Source organism: Ziziphus jujuba, chromosome 7, assembly GCF_031755915.1.
Source record: "Ziziphus jujuba cultivar Dongzao chromosome 7, ASM3175591v1".
NCBI classification, from domain to species: Eukaryota; Viridiplantae; Streptophyta; class Magnoliopsida; order Rosales; family Rhamnaceae; genus Ziziphus; species Ziziphus jujuba.
The window spans coordinates 2,929,356-2,956,473 of NC_083385.1; the positions used below are offsets into that span (position 1 = coordinate 2,929,356).

The 27,118-nt window shown below is 34.2% G+C and overlaps 5 protein-coding genes, 1 long non-coding RNA gene and 1 other non-coding gene across 8 annotated transcripts; 5 read left to right on the forward strand and 2 right to left on the reverse strand.

Moving 5' to 3' along the window:
• Positions 1-3,778: 3,778 nt before the first annotated feature.
• On the forward strand, positions 3,779-5,962 carry LOC107423636 (pyridoxine/pyridoxamine 5'-phosphate oxidase 2-like). The gene is made up of 7 exons (XM_016033222.4): positions 3,779-3,997; positions 4,137-4,186; positions 4,280-4,337; positions 4,648-4,680; positions 4,798-4,893; positions 5,528-5,695; positions 5,772-5,962. Exons 1-7 carry the CDS (start codon positions 3,902-3,904, stop codon positions 5,868-5,870), a joined length of 600 nt encoding a protein of 199 aa, XP_015888708.2. The 5' UTR covers positions 3,779-3,901; the 3' UTR covers positions 5,871-5,962.
• Positions 5,963-6,106: 144 nt separating this feature from the next.
• On the forward strand, positions 6,107-8,859 carry LOC107423638 (pyridoxine/pyridoxamine 5'-phosphate oxidase 2-like). Of its 2 annotated transcripts, XM_016033224.4 has the most exons (7): positions 6,107-6,786; positions 6,948-6,997; positions 7,143-7,200; positions 7,455-7,487; positions 7,656-7,751; positions 8,399-8,560; positions 8,650-8,859. In XM_016033224.4, the coding sequence occupies exons 1-7, from the start codon at positions 6,688-6,690 to the stop codon at positions 8,749-8,751; spliced, it is 600 nt and encodes a 199-aa protein (XP_015888710.2). In that variant the 5' UTR covers positions 6,107-6,687; the 3' UTR covers positions 8,752-8,859. The 2 variants fall into 2 exon arrangements, with proteins under 2 accessions (XP_015888710.2, XP_048335652.1); XM_048479695.2 differs by lacking the exon at positions 7,455-7,487.
• A 133-nt stretch (positions 8,860-8,992) lies between these two features.
• LOC107423637 (laccase-6) lies at positions 8,993-12,750 on the reverse strand. The gene is made up of 6 exons (XM_016033223.4): positions 11,744-12,750; positions 11,469-11,620; positions 11,121-11,365; positions 10,902-11,030; positions 9,806-10,747; positions 8,993-9,687 (listed from the first exon to the last, which is right to left on the reverse strand). The coding sequence occupies exons 1-6, from the start codon at positions 11,858-11,860 to the stop codon at positions 9,557-9,559; spliced, it is 1,716 nt and encodes a 571-aa protein (XP_015888709.2). The 5' UTR covers positions 11,861-12,750; the 3' UTR covers positions 8,993-9,556.
• Positions 12,751-15,205: 2,455 nt separating this feature from the next.
• LOC112492591 (uncharacterized) lies at positions 15,206-18,027 on the reverse strand. Its single transcript, XR_003057020.3, has 2 exons — positions 17,875-18,027; positions 15,206-16,140 (listed from the first exon to the last, which is right to left on the reverse strand). It is a non-coding gene; the product is annotated as an uncharacterized LOC112492591 (long non-coding RNA).
• Positions 18,028-19,311: 1,284 nt separating this feature from the next.
• TRNAG-CCC (transfer RNA glycine (anticodon CCC)) lies at positions 19,312-19,382 on the forward strand. The gene has a single exon. It is a non-coding gene; the product is annotated as a tRNA-Gly (tRNA).
• Positions 19,383-20,943: 1,561 nt separating this feature from the next.
• LOC107423673 (protein KINESIN LIGHT CHAIN-RELATED 1-like) lies at positions 20,944-24,727 on the forward strand. Its single transcript, XM_016033282.4, has 3 exons — positions 20,944-22,313; positions 23,216-24,124; positions 24,305-24,727. The coding sequence occupies exons 1-3, from the start codon at positions 21,697-21,699 to the stop codon at positions 24,534-24,536; spliced, it is 1,758 nt and encodes a 585-aa protein (XP_015888768.2). The 5' UTR covers positions 20,944-21,696; the 3' UTR covers positions 24,537-24,727.
• A 1,377-nt stretch (positions 24,728-26,104) lies between these two features.
• Positions 26,105-27,115, forward strand: LOC107423646 (LOB domain-containing protein 25). Its single transcript, XM_016033233.4, has 2 exons — positions 26,105-26,358; positions 26,500-27,115. Exons 1-2 carry the CDS (start codon positions 26,164-26,166, stop codon positions 26,896-26,898), a joined length of 594 nt encoding a protein of 197 aa, XP_015888719.3. The 5' UTR covers positions 26,105-26,163; the 3' UTR covers positions 26,899-27,115.
• The last annotated feature ends 3 nt before the right edge of the window (positions 27,116-27,118 follow it).

A 27,118-nucleotide genomic window follows, 5' to 3' on the forward strand; every position in this document is an offset into this window, starting at 1 on the left:
GCCACAGAAAGAGAGAGAGAGAGGAGTACTTACGGTTTATATATATATATATATATATAGCTGTCTGCTATTATCTCCCATATATATATATATATATATATATATATATTCTTTGGTCAAAATTATCTTCCATATTTGAATATTCATGAATGTCGACTGTTAATTTTATCATATATTATTCATGTATTTTTTTGGTAATAATCATATATTATTTATCTGCTGCTATACACACACAATTATACATGTATATATGTGCAACAATATGATTTTGAAATACAAGATTAAAGGAAAAAGCGAGTGAGAATTATAAGAGAAGGTAAATTATAAATGTGTGGGCTTTATGTTAAATTACCATTGAATTTAAAAACCTTATTTATAGGCCATGTTAAATTATTATGATCTTAAAAGTTCTTCTTCAGTTGTAGATCATGTTAAATTACTATTTAAACTATTAGATGTGAGTTCTCACTTATACATCATGTTAAATTACCATTTAAGTTATTAGGTTCTTATTTATAAATTATATTAAATTTTCATTTAAATTATTATGATGTGGATTTATTTTATATATATATATATATATATCAAACTTTCTTACGTGAATGATAATGTGACAGTGATAGGATTTAAACCTAAATTTGTAGAATTTTAAATTTAAATACTATGTTAAATTAATATTGATTCAAAAAATTTGAGTTATTAGGATATAAATTTATTATGTATATCAAATTTGCATCTAACATTCCACATATAACTGCTCATATATATGCATTAGCTTTGTTTATGAGCTTCATTTCTTCTCCTCCAACTGTATATTTTAACAATAGAATAACTAATTAGATTAAACTTTATATCCCTAGTACGAAATTCAAAGTTATTGGACAAAAATATAGGTGGAAAATATATATTATTTTATATTATATATATATATATATATCTATATTTCAATGAATTTGTCGTTGGAGGTTCACAAGATATACAAGATACATGATTGATGTGCATGTTTGATGGTATGATTTCTTTATTCTCGTATCTACTAACTTTTTCTGTATATATAATTAGTTGTAACGTTAATATTTAGTTTAAAATGCATGTAAGGCCAACATTACTACTAAATGTGATGAAATTATTATTTTTGGTTAATAATAAATTTAGTATATACTTCGTTATATGAAAAAAAAAAAAAATCAGATTTGTACTTTACACATTAGAATCTAGAGTAGAGAAAATCCCTTAAATTACATAAATTTGCTAGTAGAATATAAGATGCATGCACAGGCGCGTTAATATATAACTAAATTGTTAATAATTAATCAATAAACGATGAATAACATCATCTACAAGGCAAAATCAGATTGTTTCTCTGCATTATAATACAAGCAAGAAAAAAAAATAAAAAGAAAAAAAAATGATGAAAATTTTTCTTAGTAAGTCATAATAGAAATTGCAATATTCGAGTTCATGTGTTTCGTGAGAAAATTTGGCTATCTAGTGGTTAGCTAAGCTCGTGACCAACTTCTGTTCCTAGAAATGGTAGCTGAATACTTACATTCGGCATTATTCGGTGTAACAATTTTAGGGATTGAGAATCTTATATATATATATATATATATATGATGCCATAATAACATGGACATTGAGGGACCCATCTTTGGGGTCCCACCTTGACCTAAGATCCTAATGATGCTCAAGTTGGTTTGTGGCCCACTTTTGATGGAGACCTAAAAAATGTCGCACCTACTTCGTTCCAAAACTTCGATGTCCTTCGTCATCAGAGCCATCAAAGTGTCATCCTTGGAAAGTTTAATGCATATTTGTGGTCATTGTTATTCATGGACAATATTACAAATTCTTTTTTGTCCCCAAGTCAAAGGCTAAGCAATTAGTCCTCCCCAAAGTTGCGTAGCAATAACTATTTGATTCAACTACTCGATCTAAGAATCTAACTTCTTCTTCTTCTTCTTTTCTTCTTATTATTTATTATTTTTTTCTTGTTTTATTAAAGGAAAAATTTTCACCCTTTTCCATGACTGACTAAATAGAAATTTTTTCTGTTGATTTCTTAATTCAGACTTGTTCATTTGATCATTTTTGGCCAGCTTCATGTATTTGGATACCAAGAAGACCGTTTCTTGCAGAATTTGCAAAGGGATTTTTTAATCTTTTTCTGGGTTGAAATTAAATTTTTCGTTGAACTACCAAAGACTTGAGATAAACTGCATACATAATTAATTTGCAACTGAAATATTCTTCTTGTTCATCATTAATCTTCCTGTCGGTCATCGATTAGCTTCGAAATGTGTTGTGAATTTATTCGTACATGTTTGAATCAAAAATATATTATACAAAGTAGTATGTCAACTAAGCTGATAATAAAACAAAAAAAAAAAACTTTTAATTGTTTTTTCCGTACCATAGACTTCAAACTCTATATGTATGTATTTATATATTAAAAAAAACTTTGAATTCTTTTTTCCGTACCATAGACTTCAAACTCTTTTTTTTTTTTTCAGCATAGACTTCAAACTCTGTATGTATGTATTTTCTATCTTATCATATGTATACAAGAAGTCATGTTTTCACATGTACAAACATAAGAAGGAAGAATTTACATTTTCAAAGTTGGAAATCTGCAAAAAGGTTGCACCCAGACTTTAAATCTTTTTGGGCTTTCTGAAAACAATAGGGGTTAAAAGAGTAGGTGGATTTTTCCACCAGGTCACACTGAATTTTCCAAATATAGACCATGTAGAGTTGCATGCGTGCACCTTTAATACTAATTCAACATTCCTATCCCAGTATCTTATTCCATTTTGAATCATATCAACTGAAGAATGGAGATGGACCACGCAAGTGATATAATAAACGGGATTTTACCATAGAAAATGGGTTTGATTTGCAGTATTTATTATCGTTAATAGTCGGCACTTGTAGCTTTACGATTTTTTTTCTTTTTTTTTTTTTTTTTTCACTTTGATGATAATTTTCATTTGATTTGTAAATAGTTAGAAAAGAATATTGAAAAAATAAAAAACAATGTCAATTTGAGGTTGAAGACGATACGTCTCGCATCCATTGTTGTAGATGAGGCCCTAATTATAGGGTAGGATATGTAATTTTGTCTATACGTCGTCGCCCTGCGTCTCTCTCCTATGGAAGGAAGGGCCCCTCTTTCTCATGGTGACAGGGTAGTACTCTACTCTTTAATTTTGTCTATACGTCGCCTTTACTTACATATCCTGTCCTCTGGTATGGCAGGGATCCTCTCCTCACTGTGAGAGGGAAGTATTGTCTTCAATTTCGGACTAATTTTTTTTATTTTTTATTTTTTTATATTTTCTTCTAACTATTTATTGAATAAAATTGAAGATTATTATCAAAGTTAAAGAAATTCAATAATATTGTTCACTAAATAAATCCATTTTTGTTGGTTTATTTTAAAAACATGATAAAGTTATTTTAGATAATTTATTGGACAGGATAAATGAATGTGGACAAAATTATTAAAAAAAAGAGATATAAACGTTTTTCTTTATTTTGGATGAAGGGTGGGTTTTTTTGTGCTTTCCAGGAAAAAAGTAAGAAACAAAAAAAGCCCACGCATAAAAGCCCACAGAAAATCGCCAAGCATCGAGCCCAATAATATGAGAGATTTTGGAGTTTGGATGTAGAAACAGACTCTTACTCTAGCTACATCACCTTTACTGTCGTAGAGGGCAAGAAAAACAGACCGAGACGGGGCATATTAAAGTCGCTGTATTTAAAAACGCATTTAGACAAAAAAACAATTAAGAACCGCTATGCGAAATGAGGTGTTTAGGTGGGGAAAATAAAAAAAGGAAAAAAGGAAAAAAAAAAAGGAAAAAAGAGGAGAGAAAGGATAAAGTGAACAAGTAATAGTATGGGAGGAACAGTGACAGCAGCGCCATGGAAGCAGCTTCTTGTGGATGCCTTGGAATCCAATGCCCACTTCAAGCACTCTTCCTTCTTTCAGCTTGTAATCTCTCTCTTCCATCATTTTAAATTCAGTCCTAAGCTTTTATTTTTTATTTTTATTTTTTGAAGATCTTATTTGCTTTATTTATTTATTTATTTTTAAATGGATGATGGTGGTGATGATGATGATTGGGTACCAGGCAACTGTAGGTTATAACGGGAGACCTTCGAACCGCACCGTTGTTTTCAGGCACTCTCTCCTCTCTCTCGCTCTCTCTCTAAGCCAATTATGATTTTTATTTATTAATATTATTATTATTATTATTATTTTTGGGGTTGTCAGGGGATTTGAAGAGGATTGCGATAAGATACAAATCAACACCGATTGTAGAAGTCGCAAGGTTCTTCTCTAACTATTCTCTTTAAATTTCAATGTTCTTATATCTATGTATATATCCACTTGCTATTATTTGATTAAACACTTGATTTTTTTGTTTTTCTGTTGACGCCAATTAAAGATTAAAAGATTCGAAATTTGATACCTTTTTCTTCTTCTAAATAAGTAATACCAATCGGTCTTTTTCCTATTAATGGGTATGGTTGAAGTTATTTACTCATTCTATATCAAAAATTCAAAATGGACTATATGGGTTTTGTGATTAAGTGGATGGTTTGCTTATTGGGATTTGATCATTTGCATGAACAATGCAGATTGAGGAGCTTAAGCATTGTCCGTTTGCTGAGGTAATGAATATTTGATGACATTCCTAGAATTTTGTTAAACAATTAGCACTCGTACTGTTTCTCTTTTTAGAGTTTCCGTATCCATTATCGTATTTTTAAATTTGCTAGTTGTTGTAGATATGCTGGTATTTCACTGACTCTTGGGAGCAATTTCGAATTAATGGAACAATTGAGACCATTGATGGATCCAATCCTGATCCTAGAAAACTTCAGGTAACATAGTACCTCTTGAAAAAAGCACATTTTGCATATTTCAAGTATAGGTTAATTATTACATTTTAGGAAGCGATGTGAAATTCCTGTATCTTTTTAAGATGGTATGTTTGAGGAGAAATGATGAAACAGTAATGATAATATAATGGCAATGATAAACATTACTTTTGTATAGATCATGAGGCATTGAAATCATTCGCTAAAAAAATAAAAAATAAAATAGGGATCCTTATTCTCCTAGAGGCAATTACTGATGAAAGTTGAGTTCGATTGACCGATGAACTAGGATAAACAGAGCTCAACCAAATCACTGATAACAGTTGAAATGAAATTCCAGTTCAATGACACTTTTGCTGATTTCTTCACAAAGCAGGGATAAAAAAATTTTTGTCTTGAGAAAGGCATCAATGTTGATTTTTTTTACCAGAGATTGGTTGCATTTTGCAAAATACTTGGTTGCTATTTACTATTTGTGATGAAACAAAAGTTGGGTGTAAGATGCCCTTTCTTTTCAATATTTGTAGCCTCTAAGAAAACATGTTGGACATCGAGAAATTTAACAACTTTTAATTACAAGAAGAATGCCTTGAGGTGCCTTCTTGTTTTCCTCACTTTGTTTGAATGAATGGTGCAGCAAAGAGAGAAATGTTGGTTCGCCAGTTCTCTGAATTCGAGACTCCAGTATTTGGGACCTAATCCTGGACTTCCAAGACTAAATGAAGAACCACCCAAAGAAGTCATTCTAGACCGCAGTATAGGCCCAGTTGGTGCATTTTGTGTGTTGGTTCTTGATCCAGAGCAGGTTCAGTGCGTCTTATGTATTCATTTCAAAGCTTTCTTGTTTTCCCTATAAGGCTTCTCACCTTATGTATTCACAGGTTGATTACTTGAATCTGAAGAGTAACCAGAGGCTAGTCTTTACATCCACACACGTTAATGGAGTCAAGTGCTGGACTTCAGAGGAAATCAACCCATGAAGTCTGCTGTGTAACTAGCTTATGGACAGGTTGGGATGAGAGACAAAATGTTTATGAGATAATAATGGAAATAAATGATGTTTGGTTTTTAAGATGATGTTGACTTTTAAAATGCATTTTCCAAGTCAAAAGTCCTAATTGGGTCTCGTTTGATTCCGCTGATAACAGTTAATGGTGTAGATTTAAAAAAAAAAAAAAAAAAAAAAAATTCCCGCATGAGGTTAGCCAGGTTGACCTTGCAATCAAAAAATCCAAGTCCAAATTCTTCCAGCCAATCAAAAAATATAAAAATTATTATATAGTATCCTCGTTCTGTTTTTCTATAGGTGTCAATTATATATAAATAATATAATTATAAACTTTATTAAAAACAATATAGAATAAAAAAATATACCTTAAAAAAAAAAAAAAAAGAGCCCTCCGTTCTGTTTTTAGAATATCACAATTACGTGGAGCTCCTGGTTATAAAAAATTAAAAAAAAAAATTGAACTTTAATAAAATTATTTATAGAAATATATATCTTTTGAATAAAATTGGTTTAGGATGATTTCAATTAATTTTTGTACTCTCTTTCCTGGAAAGGATGATTTGATTTGGATTTATTTATTTATTTTTTTTTTGGGTGTAACTAGGGATGATTTGAATTATTTTCGATGATATATATAAGTTAATATAATATATTTTATATTGACTACTATATATAAAATAATATTATTTGAAGTGGGAATATTCAAAATCGATAGTCTCTGCTATAGAAAAAAAAAAGAAAGAAAAAAAAAAAAAGGAAGAGAGAAGAAGAAGAAGAAGAAGGGATTCATGATGGCTAAAACAGGGACAGCAGTGCCATGGAAGCAGCTTCTTTTGGATGCCTTGGACTCTAATGCCCACCTTAAACACTCGTCCTTCTTTCAGCTTGTAAATTTAACTCTCTCTCTCTTTCTTTCTCCAACATCTATTTATTCTAAAAAGTCTCAGTTTTTAATTTTATTTATTTATTTATTGGTAAGAAAGTCTCACTTTTTAATTATTTATTAACTTTACACTAATTTATTTATTTTTGGATGATCGTGTTTCAGGCAACGGTGGGTTATAATGGCAGGCCTTCCAATCGTACCCTTATTTTTAGGTACTCATAAGTCTCTCCCCTTCTCTCACTCTCTCTCTCTTTTTCTTTTTTTCTTTTTTTTTTTTTATAAATTTTTTTAAATTTTTATATGCATATTTAATATTAAAAAGTGAAATTTGATGGATTTTTCTTTGGGGTTTTACAGGGGATTTCAAGGAGATACTGATAAGATACAAATCCACACCGATTCTACAAGTCGCAAGGTTATTATTCTATTTCTGTCCATCATTTACTTGTTTATTTGGAATTTTCTTGGGCCGCTCATTCAAAATTCACGTCCTTGTGGAATGGGGGCTGCTTATTTAGTTAATTAAAGATTTCAGATTTGATTTCTTTTACGTTTGGAATTTTCCACTACTTACCATTATCACTAATTTTCGTACTATAGTGAAATTCTAAAATGCAAATAACATATCCGGGTTTGCCTATTGAGCTGACTTTTGCATAAATAATGCAGATTGATGAGCTTAAGCATTGTCCATTTGCTGAGGTATCAAATCTTTCATATATATATATATATATATATGGTTTCTGATTTATATGTATCTTTGTACTTATACTGAATCTTCTTTTCAAGCATGCATATATTATTTTCTTTTAGATCCAATGTGGGCTTTTTTTTTCTTTTTTTTTAATTAAAAAAAAATTGACCTTGTAGATATGTTGGTACTTCACCGAATCTTGGGAGCAATTCCGGATTAAAGGAAGAATTGATATTGTTGATGGATCAAATCCTGATCCTGTAAACCTTCAGGTAAAATGGGGACCCTCTTGTACTTGGATTGAAAGCACACTTTACGTATCATATTCATATCCAATATGTACTTTGGCGAGGTTAGATTGAGCCGTGTTGCAGCCACCAAACAGCCAAAGTTTGTTTAGCACATCCTAGAGGTTGGGATGTCAACTCCACTCCATCGTGGATTTTTTTAACATGGTGTTTTTGGAGTTGATACGCTTGATGAAGAGTGATCATAATGGTTGGCCATGATAAAAGATGACTTTGGTATTGGCTTGAGCCATGAGTCATAAGAGCATGACTTACTTGGATTCTTATTGTCCTGTAGACAATGAGTGTTGATTTTACATTTGATCCTGTCTGGGATGTGGAAATGAAAAGTATTGATGTGAACTGTTTGCTGTTAGGGATTTCCAACCACCACCACCCCCCCTTTCCTCCTTTTTTGGTGTTGGGGGATGCTTTTGCAAAAATAATTAGTTAAATTTGATATGAGATAAACGGAAAATGGGATGCATAATATATGCTAGTAAAATGTTCCTCCATTTTTTTGCTATGGGTAACAATCATAGAAATTATCTTGAACATCAAGAATTTGGTGGATTTACCATACCAGATGCTTTATGTTATCTACATGTTTTACAATACAATGATTGGTGCAGGAAAGAGAGAAATCTTGGTTTGCCAGATCTCCAAGATCACGCCTACTATATTTAGATCCTGGCCATCCGCTCGTAGATGAAGAGTCACCAAAAGAAGTATCTATAGACCCTTCTGCAGGCCCAGTTGATGCGTTTTGCCTTCTGGTTCATGATCCAGAGCAGGTTTAATAGTCTTTCTACTCTGCTATTCATTCCACTTCCCTATTGCTTTTCTCCATATCCCTTTTAACTTTCGCGGACTTTATTCACAGGTTGATTACCTGAATTTGAAGAGCAACCAGAGGCTGACCTTTACATCCAGACATAAGGTCAATGGAGACAAGTGGTGGACTTCAGAGAAAATCAATCCATAATGTCTGCTTTATGAATGAAAGACATTTCCTTTCAGAGTAAGCATTCTGTTTTCTCTATGTTATGAGATACAAAATTAAGGAGATAAATTCGTATATTTGGGAATGTCATATCTGTCTGCTTCAGAAGTAGAAGTTTAGAACAAGTAACAGTTTTACATCTCGATATATATATATATATATATATATATATATATATTGTTACATTTTTCTACTTCCTTTCAAAAGAAAAAAATAATTTTCCATGCCCAAAAGAGAGCCATTGCCCACCCTTTAAGATTACACGAATTCTGGATTTGAATGCTAGCAGTAGGCTTTTTACATTATGCATTTTCATAGGATTCCGGCAGGGTCTTCTTTTTCTTTTTCCTTTTTATTATTTATTTATTTTTCCTTCTATATATGAACTTTTTAAAAGAAATTATGGGTTTTTGGTAATGATGGATTAAGACAAAATGACAATTTCTTCTTTTCTTTCATAATTAATTGGGTGTATTATCATGATCTACAAAACAATATATCGTGCATTCGATTTACAAACTTTTTAAGCTTATGATGTTATGCATTATCCGCTTGTCCTACGCGTCATGATTCGTGCTTGGTATTTTATAGACTTTCAAATAGAAATAATGAGAAAAAAAGGAAACAAGAATGAAGAAAATAAATCTGCATCTTCTTTATTCCATTTAATCTTAACAACTTTACACCGACAATTTCATGTTCTCGGATATTACACTATTACACGCTCGTAAAAGAATCCTCTGCTATCAAAATCCAACTCAAAAAAAATAAAGTAAATAAATAAAGTTTAGCACCGTGGAAGTCCTGGAGGAGGAGGAGGAAGTGTCTCAAGCTCTCCTTTCCCGTTCTTGACGATGATCGCTGTTCCTAATCCCCATGACTGGTGAATATCAAGATGACAGTGCATAAACCAAACTCCTGCAATCAATAATCAAACTCCTAAACTATCTTAAATTTTATTTATACATAAAAAAAAATTAATAATAATTATAAATAAAATACAAATAAAAATCAGTTTCTAAAGATAAAAACATACCAGGATTATCAGCAACAAAACGAATAGCAGCCCACCCACCAACTGGGACTCCAATTGTGTTCATGTAAGGTGGATCCTCCAGGTTGAAACTTGCTGTTTTCAGGTCATAGTTACCACTACCATATCCCACGACATGGAAATTATAGCCATGAAAATGAATTGGGTGGTTTTCCGTGGAAACTGTCCCAGTGTCCTGCAGGATTAGCTGAACCCGGGTACCATATTCAAGGACCTTGGCTCTCGTCCCAGTCAATGTCTGTGTGTTATTAGGAATACTATTAGGTGCACCATTAACAAAGTCATAGAACTTAACGGGTACTCCAGGAAAGTCCTCGGTGAAAGAGCCACTAATATTCTTGTAGTAAGCTTCCAAGAGTGAGATTTTGGGCTTAACAAAACTTATATTGTTCATCGATGCTGCCATAACCCCATTATTTAGACCTTGACAATTTTGTTTTGGTGTTTTTGAATGGCACTTTTGGACATTTAATCCAATGGTGACAAAAAGATTAGCATCAATCACTTTCGGAACATTACCGGAGTTTAGGCTCCTTAGTCCATCCATGACAGACTTAACTGCTAGATTATCGTTAAAGCTTGGTAATTTAGCAGGTAAGAATAAGCTATTAGGCATAGCGCCTAAGTATTGGAAATAGGCAATGGATGAAATGTTCTGGAATGAGACACCCCTGGCTGACATGTAAGGTCCCATGGCCATGGAGTATCTTCCTATTGGCTGATCAGTGGTGACCAGGACATTCATCGTCTGACCTGGTCCAAGCATCACACGGCCTGTGGTGAATGGTTTTGTATACTCCGCATCAACTTCCACAATGGTTAATTTGTGATTAGCTATGGCAAAGAAGTTCTCCATGTTTATGCCAGCATGTATCAACCTCAACAAATAAGTCTTCCCAGGGACCACATCCAGCTTATACACATCTGAAACAAAATCATGACATCAAAAACTTATCAATACAGTCTATACAGAACAAGAGGATACTACATTAAAAATTTTATTATTCAAATTATTTGAGAGGCCGACTGCTAGATGCTAGATATATATGTATATATATATATATAAAAGAGGTTTAACCATGCTGGGAGCAGTTGTAGTTGGGGCCCGGTTGGCCATTGATGGTGTAGGCGTCTGCCGGTGGAGGACTTCCTCCACTTGCTAAAGTGGCATCCTCAAGCTTTACAACATCCTGCAGCCAATACTCCCCTGACATGTACAAACCAAACTTTCATGATTAATTTCCTAGAAAGTTGCAGTACAAGGCTGATTATATGAATTGGAGAATTTATTGATTACCTAGTAAAATTATGTGCTCATGATAAGGGTATTTAAATGGGTAAGGTACACCGGATTTGGGATAGACGACAAGGGCACCATAAACGGTAGCCCTTAACCAAGAAACATGAGCATGCCAGAAAAAAGTGCCCTTATGCTTCTCCAATGTAAAGTTGTATGTAAAACTCAGGCCTGCTTGAATAGGACATTGAGTAATGTATGAAGGTCCATCGAACCAGCATGATAGCCTTTGCCGAATACCATGCCTTATTTAAAAAAAAAAAAAAAAAAAAAAGTTTGCCATCAACAAAAGGAAACACAAAATTAATACCAGCTGATTTTAAGTTTGTCAGAAAGACGAGGTTTTACCAGTGAATTGTGGTATTATAGGGTGTCTCATTGATAACTTTGACAATGATTCTATCTCCTTCTTGAGCATAAATAACAGGTCCTGGGAACTTTCCATTTACGACCATGATGTCCTTGGTGTTGCATAGTTTGGTAACTCTTTTAGTTTGTACCTAAGTGCCACAGAAAACTTTCATCAACATACACATAGTTGGACAAAAATGACATAATAAATATATATCAAAGAAGTAGAGAATAAATTGAGATTGGCATGTTTACGGAGAGAGAAAAAAGACCTTAAAATCATAGAACTTGGTTGATCCTCCTCCAACCCTCTGTGCCATAACATGTACATTGCAAGCACATACTAGAATGCTTAACCAAAGCATATATGAATAGGCTAAGTTGGCCATTTTAGCACACAGAGAGAGATAGAGAAATAGAAAGAGAGAGTTGAAGTGGAGGGTATCTGGGGGGATTGGAAGGATTGCTTCTTAAGAGTGTGTAACTTTGAATTGTTTTTATTTTTTGTAATGTGTTGATGGGTATAAACTTTGATTGGAAGAGAAAGCAAAAGGGGTTGTTCTAGGTGTATCATGTTTGTCAGCTTTCATGATTCCTCTAACATGGATTGGTGATAATAAGGTGTTGGAAGCGTAATTATTCAATGTGACCCAATGTAGGGAAGGTTTTTTAACCTCTCTACCACCCAAATCCTCTCTTTATAAAAGATCTTTCCCTTCTTTTTCTGTTGATTTATATATAAATAAATGCATCTTTTATGAAATCATGTCATTTTGACTGAGAATATAGGCAAGGCCTGCTTCTAGACTTCAATTTTCAAACCCCACCAAAAAACACAGCTATCACAGCCCTGTTCCCTTTAAATCATCTGTCAATTTGTTACTATATAAAATAAGCACACACCCTTTTTTTTTTCTTTCTCCTTTATTGAATGGCATGCTTATTGCTTAGTTCAAAATTTGTTACATGGAAAACCAATCGATGTCCTTGACTGGGCTCTTTACACCACAGGTTATCAGATCTTCAGCTATATATACCTTTTATATGTTCATCAATTTGCCTGAATCACAGCGACACGAACAGAATGATGACAGATTATTTTCAGTAACCATGATGTGGCTGGCTGAAATAGTCTAAAATTACTCTGGAAGAGTATCCCAATACTTGTTTATTTTATTTTATATCTATGCAATTGGTAACACTCAAATAGAGGAAAAAGGGGAGTAGAAAATGGGGTTTGATTTGCTGTACTTTTATTAGACATGCTCTTCTACTCAATCATAAGCAAAGTTAGTGCACGCCTTCACATCCCAACCCCACCTTTGTTAGGGAACCCTACGGCAAAGATTTTGTAAGGCTTTATAAAAAGTCTTTCTTTTGGTTTTCATTATTTTAATTATATATATACACCCTCTTTGCTAAAAGCTCAAATATTGCAGATCTTCATTAGATTGCTAAGCTAGCCGTTTTTTCTTGTTCATTATTGTTGCTTTTGATGTTTTTCCATTTTAATCTACTTGCTAAGATCTTCCCCACCTTTTCATAAAAGGGAAAGGAAGGAAAAGGGAATAAAATTAGTTTCGATATGGCATGTGATAAACCACCCTAATGGAAATTACAGCTAATGTGCACTTAATTATGACACAATAGTGGATAAATTGGTGGAGCATCTATATCCCTTATTTTTATTACAATATCATAGGAGAAGTATATGAATTTATGGCATGAGGAGTATCTCAATGCTATAAAATAATTTCAAAATAATGGCATCTAATTAAAGTACGAAAGTGTTATTGGATTACCAAAATGATTAAGAACATGTATGATGATAATATTTGTGCTTACATGCACTGATCAAACGTTTTTCTCATAATTTTCCAATATTGATAAATAAATTTCAATTCATATAAAAATGTTGATTAAAGGATTAATTTCTAAGAATCCTTTCGAATTTGCCCGTTTCAATTAAAAAAAAAAAATTTAAGTGGGAAACTATGATTATTGACCAAAAAAAAAAAAAAACCATATGATTGTGTCCAATGCATGCCATGATAAGGTAACTTCAAAATTACGCTGCTGGGCCTGGAATTGCATGCATGTCTGAATCTCCCTGATAGGTTTGCAGAAACTCTCTTTGTTTTACTAACATAAGCTCTTTAGTTTCTGTATCCATGTCTTCCCATACCCTCCTTTTCCCACATAATTTAAATCTTTTTTTAATCCTCTTTCTTTTGCTTTTTCCAGATTGTGATTTAGAAATCTTACAAAAACATTACAAAAGTTCAAAATGACATACGTTTACAAAAAGTTTAACCAATAAAATCACATTTTTATTCATTCTCATGATAAAGCCGCACCAACCAAATAGATTATAAACCGAAGCTTTTTAGACTCTTTTTGCTTTCTTTTACTTTTTCTTTCTGCTTACATATAATAGCGTTAATAGATACTTTTTGTATAATATCTGAGACATCGAACTCCGGGGAAAAAGAAAAAAAAAAAAAATTTGAAACAGAAATCCTTTTGCATACTTGGACGATATTAACTACATAACACATTAAAATATATATATATATATATATATATATATATATATTTATACTAAATTAGACTATGGATGCCTTTTTATTTATTTATTTATTTTTTGTGCTTTTGACTATTTTGTAAAGCTTAAAAAGAGTCGTTGAAGTTTTGCAGCATAATTAATAACTTGAAAAGATTTTTAACGGCTTAATCAGAATATAAATATTATTTCTCTGCCTTTTTCTTAACCGCCAAAAATATGTGAAGACTTTAGCTGGCTTTTAATATTTGTTTACTTTTGTTAATAAATCAATTTATTCTCTTCCACATTAAGAAAGGAAAAGAAATATAGATGTTAATTATTGAAAAGTCTCGTACCTTTAAAGGAAAAGAAATATAGATGTTAATTATTGAAAAGTCTCATACCTTTAAACAATAAAAATGAATGATTAAAGAATTTCGATATAAACAGAAATTTCCCAAAAAAAGAAAAATATAATTAAGGAATTAATCAGGGCTTATCTAAATGTAAGATATGCTTCCATATGTGCCAACTGGTTTAACTAGTTAGGCATCCCACCAATCTTGCAAATGAAGCAAAAAAAAAAAAATAAATAAATAAAAAAAATAAAAAAATTTATTTATTTATTTATTTATTTTTCTGCTGGAAGTTTGTCTAATAGTGAGCTGGTGTTGGATCATAGTTGAAAAATGCATAAAATGACTCTTTGTTTCATTGGTAATTAAATTTTGGGGTTCCGTTTTCTTTGTAATTTTTTTATACGTTATGATTTGTTTTTTTTTGGTTTCTCAAAGCGTTAAAACATTCCAGCATCTGTACTTTGAAGATGCATATCCTGAGTCCGTTTCCTGTTTAGTTTGGTCAATTTTGTTGTTCCCTAGTTCTACACATTTGCTGATGCAACCGCTAAGACGTAACCAATGTGCTTTTTGAATAACAACAAATGGGCATCAACCAATATCTCTCTTTAAATTTATGGTAGTCTGATTCAGAAGATAAACATGAAAATGGTGAGCTTGCTTTATAGTTAAAGGTACTTCCCTTTATCAATATATCAGGTGGAAATTTTTATTTTTATTCTTTTCATTTTTATTTTTTTTGGGGCGGGTTTTAGGGAGTCCACTTTGCAAGTAATCCTTTGTTTATCCACAACTAAATTTGAAAAGATTTAACAAAATTCCTGATCGAATTTTAAGAAAAACTTGAAAAAAAGAATAAAAATTGAGACTTGGTTTCCTACAGAGAGAACAAAGATACATCAAGTAGCCCGGGTGTGTAAAAAACAAAAACACTTGGCTCAATTCCTTGAGCAGACAGCTAAACAGAAACTCATCCACCAAACTGCCAGACAGTGCAGTAAAAGGAAGCATTTTGAATGCATAAAACTGTTTTTTTTTTTTTGGGCCCTCTTGCGAACCTCCCTAGGAGCCACTTAACTTGCAACAGATATATCAGTAACTCACTGCACTGCAAGACAAAAATTTTGTAACAAACCTTTGTAACCCTCTCAGTCATATTCTTTTCCACATAAAAAGAGAACCTGGTCTTATTCTGATTAACAAAGTGAGAGCAAGTTAAAATGCACAGAGATCAGAAGTAGCTCAAAATATCCTTTATCATTATTATTATTATTTCCTTTTGTTTCTACCATCTTATCTCTGAAGCCTGAAGATAATGAGAGGAGGTGAGAAGCGGAAACTCGTAGGAATGGGATGCCTACCTTTACCACTGCGGCAGAAAAGCAAGGTTCAGCTTCCAGGAGGGAAGATTCTTAAGGAGAAGAGAGCAAGGCTTTACATTATCCAACGCTGCGTGTTGATGCTAATTTGCTGGAGAGAAGACAGAGATATGTAATCAGGTTTTTCTGTCACTGGATTTCGATCAATGTGTCTCTTCTCTGTTGCCTGAGATATCTGAATTCTGTATCTGGGAAATGTATTAGATGGAAGACAAATGCAACTGCAGAGGGGTGATTCGAACCTTGCCTATCTAAACTTCTCAGAAGTTCTATGGCAAGGGCATTCTGTATATCCATGTTTCATAAACATGTTTCCTTGTTTGCCTTTGTATTCCTTTTCCTTTCTGAATGATTCTTTCTGGCCATTATGCTGGTTTAACAATCATCTGCAAAAAAGCATCCCATTCTATGAACTAGCATCCTCGGTTTCAGCCAGATTACAAAGCATAACAGAACTGAAATCAAATTTTAATTTGAATATCCAAGAGGTATTATTGCACCACCTCCTGCAAGAGTTATATTTATTCAAAATTCTGATGACATATAGACTCTACCAATCAGATCTCGCACAACTATTACAATTAGCTTTCTTTGGAAACAACCATGGAAAAAAAATTGAAAAACATAAACAGAATCTGTCGTATGTTGCAGCGAAGATATTGCATTAACAATTCATCGACGCCATATCATTGACAGATAATTTATAAATTGATCATCGATCTTGTCATATGTCGCAGAAGATGCGATCAGATGCAATAACCATGATAATTATGAAGAAGTTCAATCTTTACTCTGTACAACTTGTTCCATGAAATATATTTTTTTCAAAAAAAAAAAAAAAAAGTTAAATAAAAACTTAAAATTTTGATGCTCATAATGTATATCTAAATCCACGGGGGGAAAAAGGTGAAAAAAAAATAATAATAAAAAATAAAAGGTTTAAGAGAACCATAATAAGCTCTTTTTCTGTTAGTCATACAGCATAGGCATCATCATGGTAACCTTCTGACATTGAGGATAGTCCTTTAATTGTGGGATAGTCAATTTACTTTTCAACTGACACAAGAACCCCAAGAAGACCACCCAGTCATAAATCCAATCACATAGAAAGTAACATTTAAAGGAAAATTTGAAAGTGATCAGAAAGCACAAGTACTGAAAGAAGAAAGAAATGCCAAAACATTTTGAAGTCCAATCTATAACATTTTCATTATCAAAGATCTATCAAGGAGTGTAGTCATTAATATGCATTACATCAAAGTCCAGTCTTGACAGCATTATTCCATTCAACAAAAAGAGAGAATCTTTATCTTATGCAGCTCGACAGTAAGTTCCTTTTCCTTCCATAAATCTAGGTTTACCAAGTAACAGAGCACTTAGCCAAAACCCCATAGACGAACCCCACCAAAATCTTATGGCTCGAAGACGCATTGGCGAATTCAGTAAATTGATGTGACTGAGAAGAAAAGCTCCATTAAAGTGCAACAAGATATGCAACCTAAGTTAAAATATAGACACCGCCTAGTAACACCGATCAGGAGAATGACAACTCTTTCGAGCCAGCACATAAAATATCCATCCAGTACTGCGGGCCAATAAATTTTATAAGATTGGTCATTTTAGAAAGTGTCCATCTCATCCAATCCTCATTCAACTAAACTCAACCTGCAACCAGCTAGCATATGGAGAACACCAAAGTTTGAAATAAGGGAAAGATTCAAAATTGTTACCTTCTTTTTGTTGTTAAAGCACATTATTCGCAAAAGCTTAAGGCTTGTAGTAGATAAGCCATTGCATTTTATATTGAAAAACAATTGCTAATGGAACCATTATGAAAGATCAAACTGGGGGACCAATCTAAACCCATAACAAGAATAATAATACGTTTCCCAAATAGTACAAAACCAAACTTTGACCTATAATTCTTATATCACCTTGGCCTAAAACAATTATATAAAATTCAGATTCAGGGGAGGTTCTTATCTTTCCCAAATTCCAGAAGCAATAAATGAACAGAAAGCTTTATTCATTACAATTCACAAGAGTTTCCATACATGGTCTGGAGATACAGATACCCAAATTCTGAAAAAAAAAAAAAAAAGACAACGGTAGGTACATACAGTGAGAGGAGCAGAAACACCAGAAACCCATGAGGCAAAACGGCTTTGATTTTTTCCAGATGAACAATAAACCTGCCCAAATTACGAAATTGCGGTAGGCAGTAGAGGAAGAGAGAAGGATTCGCAATTTGTCCCAAAGACAAAAAGGTATCAAGCAGGTAGGTGGAGGGTGGCGGTGGTGGGCTGAATTGGTGGTGGTGGTTGGTCGGTGGAAGTAGCAGAAAGCAAGAGCGGGAGTTGATCCTTCGAGGAGTCGGTGTCGATGTCATCGTCGAAATCGATGGTGTTGAGATGGATACAGGAGCAGCGCTCGAGGGAAGCGAAGAAGGCGGAGGCCACGTTGGCGCCAACCCAGTTGGCCATTCGATCGAGCTTGTCGCAGGATAGCAACGGCATGCAGTCGTTGTTGGTGGTCGTGGTGTTCATGGGTGGTGGTCAAAATTAATCGACAAGCCAAAATTGGATTTGAAGAATTACGTTGTCGGTTGTGTGGGTATCTCTCTCTCTCTCTCTCTCTTGTGTTGGATAGAAGAAGGAGCTTCCTTTTTAATTTATTTATTTTTAAGTGTGTGACTTGGGGGAGCTTTCTCAGGATAGGTTTTTGGTCCTTTATACAAGGATATCATCTCCTTTCTATTGTTGATGAGGTACTACTACAGTACTACCAACTACCATTTTAATTAAATTAAGCTCCAAGCCCCACTAGTCCTGAATAAACTCCTCCCTTTTTGGAGTTTTGGCCACTTGAAGCTGAAAAGCTTCTATTTGCACAAGGAAAAAAAAAAAAAAATAATAATAATAATATATATATATATATATATACACTTCAACAGTTTTGCTAACCTCATCATCTAATTTATAGTACTTTTGACCATAAAAAATCAGTCGAATCAAATTTTGTGGCTTATTTACAAATGTCTAAAATCAAAGCGGGCATTGTAAAAGTAAAAATAATGTAATTGACTTATCATATATGACATAATTATTAATTTAATAATTATTTTATTAATGTAGGGAAAAATCAGGGGTTTTTCTTAGGATTATGCATAAAGAGAAGGAATCTCGCTAACATTTGACTTTTGAATTTAGTTAACTAGTACCAAACAGTATAGTTTAGGCTGGCACCTAATCTGTCACAAGTTCACAACTACATATATTGAAAAGGCAAAGGTAAAAAGATAGATAGATGGTGTTAGTGGCTGAGTTTTCATACTTCTTCTCGAACGAGAACAATGTAGAGTTGGATTGTTGAATTCCTATTTACTAGTTTCATAATTAACAAAACGTAAACAAGGATTGATTTTACATCATTGCTATTCTGGTCCCTAGTTGGGACAATTACGGACCAGTTTGTAACCTTTTCCTTTTTGGTAATCGACCAGTTTGAGAGTTTATGTGAAATTTGATAAATTAAGAGGAGACGGCACAAGTAACAGAGCGCATCTGGTGTAGTGGTATCATAGTACCCTCCCACGGTACTGACCGGGGTTCGATTCCCCGGATGCGCATAAAGCCTCGAGTCCATTTTTAGATATTCTCACAAGTCAGAGTGCTTTTGTTTTAACTGAAAATTTTTCAACTCAAGAATTAGCAGACGTAGTGTATATTTGTAATTTGCTTATATATATGGCTTATCAAAGTTAGATGATGTACAAGATTGGTATGGAATCCTTTTCCATAATTCATATTGAAATTTTACAAGATTTGGGTGTCTAATTTCTATAAAATGTTGAGCTTGTTCTTTTGGAGATTAACATAATTTTGTTTTAAAAAATGAGTGAATTTAAATTTGTAAAATTTCTTATAAATTTATAAATTTCACTTTAACAATTCTTACAAAAGCTTGGTATGCAAGGTGGCCTTGAAAGAATTGTCTCCCACAAATTACAATGCTTCATTCCCTCGATGATTATTCATATTCACATATTATATAACTTTTAATCAATTAAATAAAAAGTAAATTTAACTTTCCTTCATCGGACACCTGTTTATACCATTTCACTTTGATCCTCTGTAAATTTACCATTCGTTGAATCAAACTCATCAAGATTGCAGAGGCAAACCTGATCTGATATGGAAGCCACATATTCAATATATTCCATCTAAGGGGAAAAAAAAAAAAAATAGAAAAGGGGATGAATGTTTACTTGGTGATTAAATTACTTAGTTGCATGTCACTGTCTGCTGAACAAAATCATAAATATGAGTTGTTAAAATATATTAGGTAGATTCAAGTTTATATTTAATGCGTCTTCTAATCATATATATGTAAATTCGGAAAGAATTGAAACAAAAGAAAAACAAATTCTGAAAATTAGCATAAAGTCTTTTTTGGATGGATGAATGCTTTATTTGTTTATTCTGATATTTTCCAAAATGGACGTGGAAACCAATTAATTAATGACGTTGGCATTCGTAAGATTTTCAATTTGGTTGATAGCTCATTTTAATGTGGCTTAAAAAATCAAAATTCCATTGAATGTTTTTTTAGTGACGGCTAATAGCGGTAACAGGGTTAAAGAGAGAAGAATTAGATTTAGTGGAGAAAATAAAATCGCCATTAACAAATATTAAAGTGAACGAAGGCAGCAATGATGTCAATTCTTTGCTCCCACCACAAGCAACTTGTCCTCTGCACATTAAACTTCGTTCCACGTTCCAATAAAGCCCTTGACGGGCAAAGTTTATCAACTCTATATATTTGCGATAATTTAACTTTTTTTATAATTCAATTGGCTGTATAAAAGGAAAAAATAAAAAATAAAAATCCTAATTCCTATATTTTAGGAATAGATTCTTATTTTTATTTAGGTATATTCACCATGTCAAATTATTTTTATTTAGGTATATTCACCATGTCAAATTGTATAATTTCGCAATTAAAGAGAAGACAATAATTATCCTCTTTCAAAATGTTGGCTTTTCTGTTTCTTTTCCTTCTTTTAAGATTTTATTTTTATAGAATTTTTTGCTCCATCAAACCGAAAAAGAAAGCAAAATATTTTCAAGAAGTAACAAGTCAGAGCCAAGAAAAAAAAGAAAACTTGAAGAAAAAGGAATGGCAAAAGAGAAAATTGGACCAAGTTTGATGGGTGGAAAACTTAGCGCGGAAACCTGGTCCAGGTGTGGTACGGCCACGCTCCCAAGTCCCAACGAAGCGCTACTTAAAAGCGGATGAAATGAAGAATTAGTGAGAAAGCGAAAAGGAATAAAGGGAAAGATAGAGAGATAAAAAACGAGGAAACAAAACAGGGAGAGAGAGAGAGAGAGAGAGTGTGTGTGAGAGTGAATGATGGATTTTGTATCTCTGTTCTTTCCCTTTTTCATTGTAAAGCTCGTCATCAAATTAAAGTATCCCAACTCCATGATCATCAGGAGTCTCTTCCACGCCACCCTTCATCAAAATCACCACCACCACCACCACCACCACCATTAATTTGTCTCCACTTTGCTCAAATCCTAATTCAACCCAGTTCCTCCTGCATCCACGCTTAAAATCGTTTCCATTTTTCTTCTTTTGTTGTCCCACGCGGCTTTAATCTAGTTTTCAATTTTAAACCAACAAGATTTCAAAAACTGTTTTCTGGCTTTTCAATCCGTTTTTAAGTACGTGCAAAGGCTAACGCTATACATTTTCTAAAGGCTAGCCAAACTTTTTAGCACGTTTATCCAATAATGGAAGTGTAGTATTTGATTCTTTCCCCCCACTTTGTTTCCACTTTGTAACGCCATTTTATCCACAATTGTCTCAATTACACTGCAATAGAGTTCGAATTTGGCACTTTTTTTTTTATATTCTGGCTCTCTGTAATTTGAAGAGCGATGCCGGGCTTAGTTTCAGTGAAAACCCCATCTCACGCTGCATCACCATCTCCCATTTTCGTCTCCGCAAGCCACCAGCAGCAGACCCAGAAGAACCAGCACGTCAACGGCACCAATGGCTATACCAAGTCCCCATCGCCGTCCAATCCACGGCCCAGACCCTCCAGGAAGATCCCCGAAAAGCTAGCCGTCGACGAGTCCTCACTCGACAACCCGGATCTCGGTCCGTTTCTCCTGAAGCACGCCCGGGACATGATTGCGTCGGGTGTGAACCCGAATAAGGCTTTGGATTACGCGATTCGGGCGTCCAAGTCGTTCGAAAGGTGCTCGGGTCCGGGTTTGGAGCTGGCAATGAGCTTGCACGTTGTTGCGGCGATATATTGTAATTTAGGCAAATTGGAAGAGGCGGTCCCAGTTCTGGAGCGGTCAATTAATGTTCCGATTATTGAAAACGGGTCGGACCATGCACTGGCCAAGTTTTCCGGTTATATGCAACTTGGTGACACGTATTCGATGCTGGGGCAGCTGGACCAGTCCATTTCATGTTACGATGCGGGTCTTAAGATCCAGATGGAGGCTCTGGGTGAGTCGGACTCCAGAGTTGCAGAAACTTGCAGGTAACCTCTCTGCATCTCATGTTAACTTTAGCTTTTATCACTTTAAAATCCTAAATTGCGCTTCCATTTGGAATATTATAATGGCTGGACGTTAGCGGAGGTTTATGTGCTTGGTTGGGTTTACGAGGCCCACATGTGTTTTTTGGCCTAGTTGGATGGTTTGGTTGTTAAATTAGGATTAAGTATCATTGTTCATAGAACAATAAGGTTTTATTAGTAATTTACATATGATGGGTGAGGATTGTACCGTCCACCTTGTCCACTTAAAGCCTGTGGAGCTGTAAAATCTGTCTACCAGTAGTTTAAAATTCAAACACTGGGCGTATGGCTGTTTACTTTTGACTGATGAGAATTCCGTTTAGGTTCAGCTCCCCTCACTGTTTAAAATATGGTTGCTCCACCTAACAGTTGATTGAAATGAATTACTGAACTGTCAACTGTCAACTGTTGGTCACATCATTTAACTTATAATCTTTAGTAGCTAGTATTCTGATTAAAATCATATTAGGAAGACCAACAGTTTTTACCACAAAAAAACTGTTGAGACGTGATAAAGCTGTCAATAAATCATGCAATTGAGACATGAATGTGGTCAACAAATACTTTAATTACATGAAATATGAGGGGTTTCCAACTATACCATCATGTGGGGTTTCAAACTATACCATCATCTCTTTTAGCTTAAAAGAAAAGGAAAGACCTATCAAACTATACTACCGGTCTTTTCTTTCAGCTTGTCTTATTGCAATACAAGATATATGATTTTTGAATAAAATTTGCTGTTTAATTGCTTGATCTTTTTTATGTATTCAAAAACTAAAATGGGATTTGATGATAATATCATAATTCTCTCCTCTCTCGCTCTTTTAAGTATTGCCGGCTAATGGCTCTCCAAATGGAAGGTACCTTGCTGAGGCCCATGTCCAAGCAATGCAATTTGACGAGGCAGAGAACTTCTGCAAGAAGACCCTTGAAATTCACAGGGAGCATAAGGCACCGGCATCCCTTGAGGAAGCATCTGACCGGCGTCTTATGGCTCTCATCTGTGAAGCAAAGGGAGATTATGAAACTGCACTTGAGCACCTTGTTCTTGCTAGTATGATAATGATTGCCAATGGAGAAGAAATTGAGGTTGCAACTATTGATGTCAGCGTTGGCAACATTTACGCATCTCTCTGCCGCTTTGATGAGGCTGTATTTTCCTACCAGAAAGCACTTACAATCTTCAAATCCATAAGGGGAGAATATCACCCTTCTGTGGCATCAGTCTTTATTCGCCTTGCCGACTTGTATTATAAGACGGGCAGGCTGCGAGAATCCCAATCCTACTGTGAGAATGCCTTGAGGATATACATAAAACCTTTACCTGGAATCACAGCTGAGGATATCGCCAGTGGATTGACTGAAATAGCATCCATATATGAAGCTGTGAATGAGCCTGAGGAGGCAATGAAACTCTTGCGGAAGGCAATGAAGTTGTTGGAGGATTCCCCTGCACACCGTGGCACAATTGCAGGAATAGAAGCACAAATGGGTCTGATGTTCTACATGGTTGGAAGGTATGCAGAAGCTCGGAACTCTTTCGAGAGTGCTATAGCCAAGCTTCGTGCTAATGGGGAGAGGAAATCAGCCTTCTTTGGAATTGTGCTGAACCAGATGGGGTTGGCTTGCGTACAGCTATACAAAATAGATGAAGCCAACAGACTGTTTGAAGAAGCGAGGAAGATAGTAGAGCAGGAGTATGGTCCATGCCACTCGGATACGCTTGGAATATATAGCAACCTTGCAGCCACTTATGATGCCATGGGAAGGCAAGTCATTTATATTGAGTCAAGATTTTGTTCTTAGAATTTTCCTTGATGACGAGTTAGCTTTCTATTTAGTTGTTTGATTATTTGTTGAACTATCATCTTAGCATTTTCTGATTTTCACTATTAAATTGAAATTGTTAGTGCACTGTTATTGAAACGATTAGTTTTGTTTGTTTACAGCTTGGAAGATGCAATTAAGATACTGGAATACATCTTGAAGGTGAGGGAAGAAATGCTTGGGACGGCAAATCCTGATGTTGATGATGAAAAGAAAAGGCTGGCTCAGCTGTTGAAAGAAGTGGGAAGAGCTCGGAATAGAAAGGGAAAATCGCTTGAGAATCTTTTTCATTCCAACTCCCAAAGAATGAAAGAGGGAACAAAGAGGTGGTCAGCTTTTGGTTTCAAAACTTGACTGCAGTATGCCCCTGCGTCTCTGCTCTCCTTTTTCCCTTGGCTGACTGCAGTTTGTCTAAATGGAGGCTTCTTGCTTCTTGATATTTGATCTTCATTTTTTTTTTTTTAGCTCTATGTTAGTGTTGTGATATTTAATCTGTTCAAATTGTATTTGGACCTTGTTATGCATGCTTATTAGAATTCTGTTTCTTTTCTTGTTTCTAGAAACAACCCATGTTTCAAAAAATAAAAAACCAACCCCAAACAAAAAAAAAAAAAAAAAAAAAAAAAAAAAAAAAACTCATGTTTTATAAATTAAGACAATACTCTTAAACTTGCAAAAATTTTATCTAAGCTAACTAAACTACTATATTGAGTATATAAAATGACATAAATTGGAATTTCACAAAATGATATTGATAGTTTATGGAATAAACTGATTTAACTATGATAATATCAAAAGGGAGGACAACTAGAATTTTCCAACTAAAGAATTAAAGAAAGAAATTATCCAACTGGAGAATTAAAGAAAGAAATTAGCAATATAGAGAAGTGCAGAGGGAGAAGAGAGTGGACAGAAAGTGGAGGGAGAATGAAATAAAGGAAGTAGATAAAGAGAATAGAGGAAAGTGAGAACGAGAAATTAAGGGAGAACGTGTAGGGAGGAAATGTAGAGAATATGGGGGGAGGGAAGAGGAAGAAAGTAGAGAGGAATAGATAAAGATATTGGAGGTGAGAATGTGAAAGAGGAAGGAGGAAAAAGGAGAAAATGGGGATAGGGAAATAGAGTATATAGATAGGCTAGGGAGAGGTATTTGGTTTTGCTTTTTTGGACAATGTAATATCCTAGCATGTTTTTGACAATAAATATTAGTTCTGTTTCCATTTCAATTAATTTGTGTTCAAATTTGCTTTCACTGTCGACAAGAAGCCCAAAAGTATACCTTGAATAGTTAATACCTTGAATAACAAGGCAGAGGACCAATGACGAAACTTAGCTACGTAGGGAACGCAACGGAACTTTCAGTCAAAAGGCTCAATAGCAGTCAGAAAAAAACGAATACTCATTAAACACGTGGAAGTGAACCAAAAAGCTTTGTGGCAAGGGCTTGAAATTAATTTCTGTGTGCTGCTGGATCTAAACCATATAATCTACTGTTTGGTAATTAAGAAAATGATGGACATGACCAATCGATAAGGAATTTTGTTTTTTATTTTGGTTTTGGAAAGTGATTTATGTTTATCTTTCATAATATTTAGTCAGTTTGGGAAGGAAACCCCAAAAGTGGGGTTTGCAGTCGTTTGGTCCACTTTCCTCAACAGTGAAATATCACACATTTTCAACCATGGGTTTCTAGCTAGTGTTAAGCTGTCCTCTAGTGGCCGCCTCCCCAACTTCCTTTCACTTAACTTTTGAAATTTTAGCACCCCATTCTAAACGAGCACAACCTATCAGACAGACATCTTGGCACTTCTAATAATATATCTCCTTGTTTTTTTTTTTTTTTTTTCCTCTATATATAGTGGAATATTTGTAAAGCTAATCTTAATATATCTTCTTGTTTTTTTTTTCTATATATAGTGGAATATTTGTAAAGCTAATCTTATCTTTGATTTAAACTCATCTCATTAATTGCTTGGTCAAAATGGAAACAACCCAGGTTCCAATGCCTGGAGGTGGAGGCCGGGGGGTCCATATACCTTGTGCTGCTTGTAAGATGCTACGCCGGAAATGCGACAGCAATTGTTTACTTTCACCCTACTTTCCAAGTGAAGATATTGAAAAGTTTGCTGGTGTTCATAGGGTTTTTGGTGCCAGCAATGTTGTCAAAATGATCCAGGTGAAAAAAAAATTTCATACGTCTTCAATTTCCTATATATATATATATATATATATCTTAAGTACGTTACAAATTATTAATAGTCTAAATTAAGCTATGTATATTTGATTTCTGATCCATTTGTCGACACTGACACTACAGATGGTGGAGGAAGCTAATAGGGAAGATACGGTAAAAGCACTAGTGTACGAAGCAACAGCGAGACTTAGAGACCCTGTTTATGGGAGTTCTGGAGCTATTTTCCATTTGCAGAAGATGGTTGAGGAACTCACATCTCAGTTGGAGACTGTAACAGCTCAAGCGTCGGAGCTGCAAGCCAATATAGATCAGCTGCTGAGCATTCTTATGAATGTTGGTTACCTTGATATTTTCTCCACCATGCATCATCACCCTTCAACCTTTGATGATGATTGCACTCATCATCTCTTACAACATCATCATCATCATCATCAACATAATATTATTCCTGATACTGTCGCGTCCTGTGATATCATTCCTGATGATCATCATCTCATCAATATTCCCAAGGACCATAACTAGATTAATGTTTCTGGGACACCGGCCCACAAATACTCAGTATACTTGTTTTGTGGAGCTTTGATGGATCCTGTAATTTCTATATACAATTACAAAAAATATATAAAACTTAAAAATGTATATCTTTTCATTTTTGGATTCGTAGATCCCAGCTGCTTAATTGCTTTTTTGTTGGTTAACAAGGAAACGAAAATTTTGTGCTTTTGGCATCTGTTGGAAATTT

Excerpts from the sequence above, each read along its gene's own strand:
- LOC107423636 (XM_016033222.4), top strand. The coding sequence starts at position 3,902 with ATGGGAGGAACAGTGACAGCAGCGCCATGGAAGCAGCTTCTTGTGGAT. Across the intron at positions 3,998-4,136 it reads ACTCTTCCTTCTTTCAGCTT|GCAACTGTAGGTTATAACGG; the intron begins GTAATCTCTCTC and ends ATTGGGTACCAG. Across the intron at positions 5,696-5,771 it reads TGGTTCTTGATCCAGAGCAG|GTTGATTACTTGAATCTGAA; the intron begins GTTCAGTGCGTC and ends ATGTATTCACAG.
- LOC107423638 (XM_016033224.4), top strand. The coding sequence starts at position 6,688 with ATGATGGCTAAAACAGGGACAGCAGTGCCATGGAAGCAGCTTCTTTTG. Across the intron at positions 6,787-6,947 it reads ACTCGTCCTTCTTTCAGCTT|GCAACGGTGGGTTATAATGG; the intron begins GTAAATTTAACT and ends ATCGTGTTTCAG. Across the intron at positions 7,488-7,655 it reads AGCATTGTCCATTTGCTGAG|ATATGTTGGTACTTCACCGA; the intron begins GTATCAAATCTT and ends TTGACCTTGTAG.
- LOC107423637 (XM_016033223.4), bottom strand. The coding sequence starts at position 11,860 with ATGGCCAACTTAGCCTATTCATATATGCTTTGGTTAAGCATTCTAGTA. Across the intron at positions 11,621-11,743 it reads CCAAGTTCTATGATTTTAAG|GTACAAACTAAAAGAGTTAC; the intron begins GTCTTTTTTCTC and ends TGTGGCACTTAG. Across the intron at positions 10,748-10,901 it reads CTACAACTGCTCCCAGCATG|ATGTGTATAAGCTGGATGTG; the intron begins GTTAAACCTCTT and ends ATTTTGTTTCAG.
- LOC107423673 (XM_016033282.4), top strand. The coding sequence starts at position 21,697 with ATGCCGGGCTTAGTTTCAGTGAAAACCCCATCTCACGCTGCATCACCA. Across the intron at positions 22,314-23,215 it reads AGAGTTGCAGAAACTTGCAG|GTACCTTGCTGAGGCCCATG; the intron begins GTAACCTCTCTG and ends TCCAAATGGAAG. Across the intron at positions 24,125-24,304 it reads ACTTATGATGCCATGGGAAG|CTTGGAAGATGCAATTAAGA; the intron begins GCAAGTCATTTA and ends GTTTGTTTACAG.
- LOC107423646 (XM_016033233.4), top strand. The coding sequence starts at position 26,164 with ATGGAAACAACCCAGGTTCCAATGCCTGGAGGTGGAGGCCGGGGGGTC. Across the intron at positions 26,359-26,499 it reads ATGTTGTCAAAATGATCCAG|ATGGTGGAGGAAGCTAATAG; the intron begins GTGAAAAAAAAA and ends CTGACACTACAG.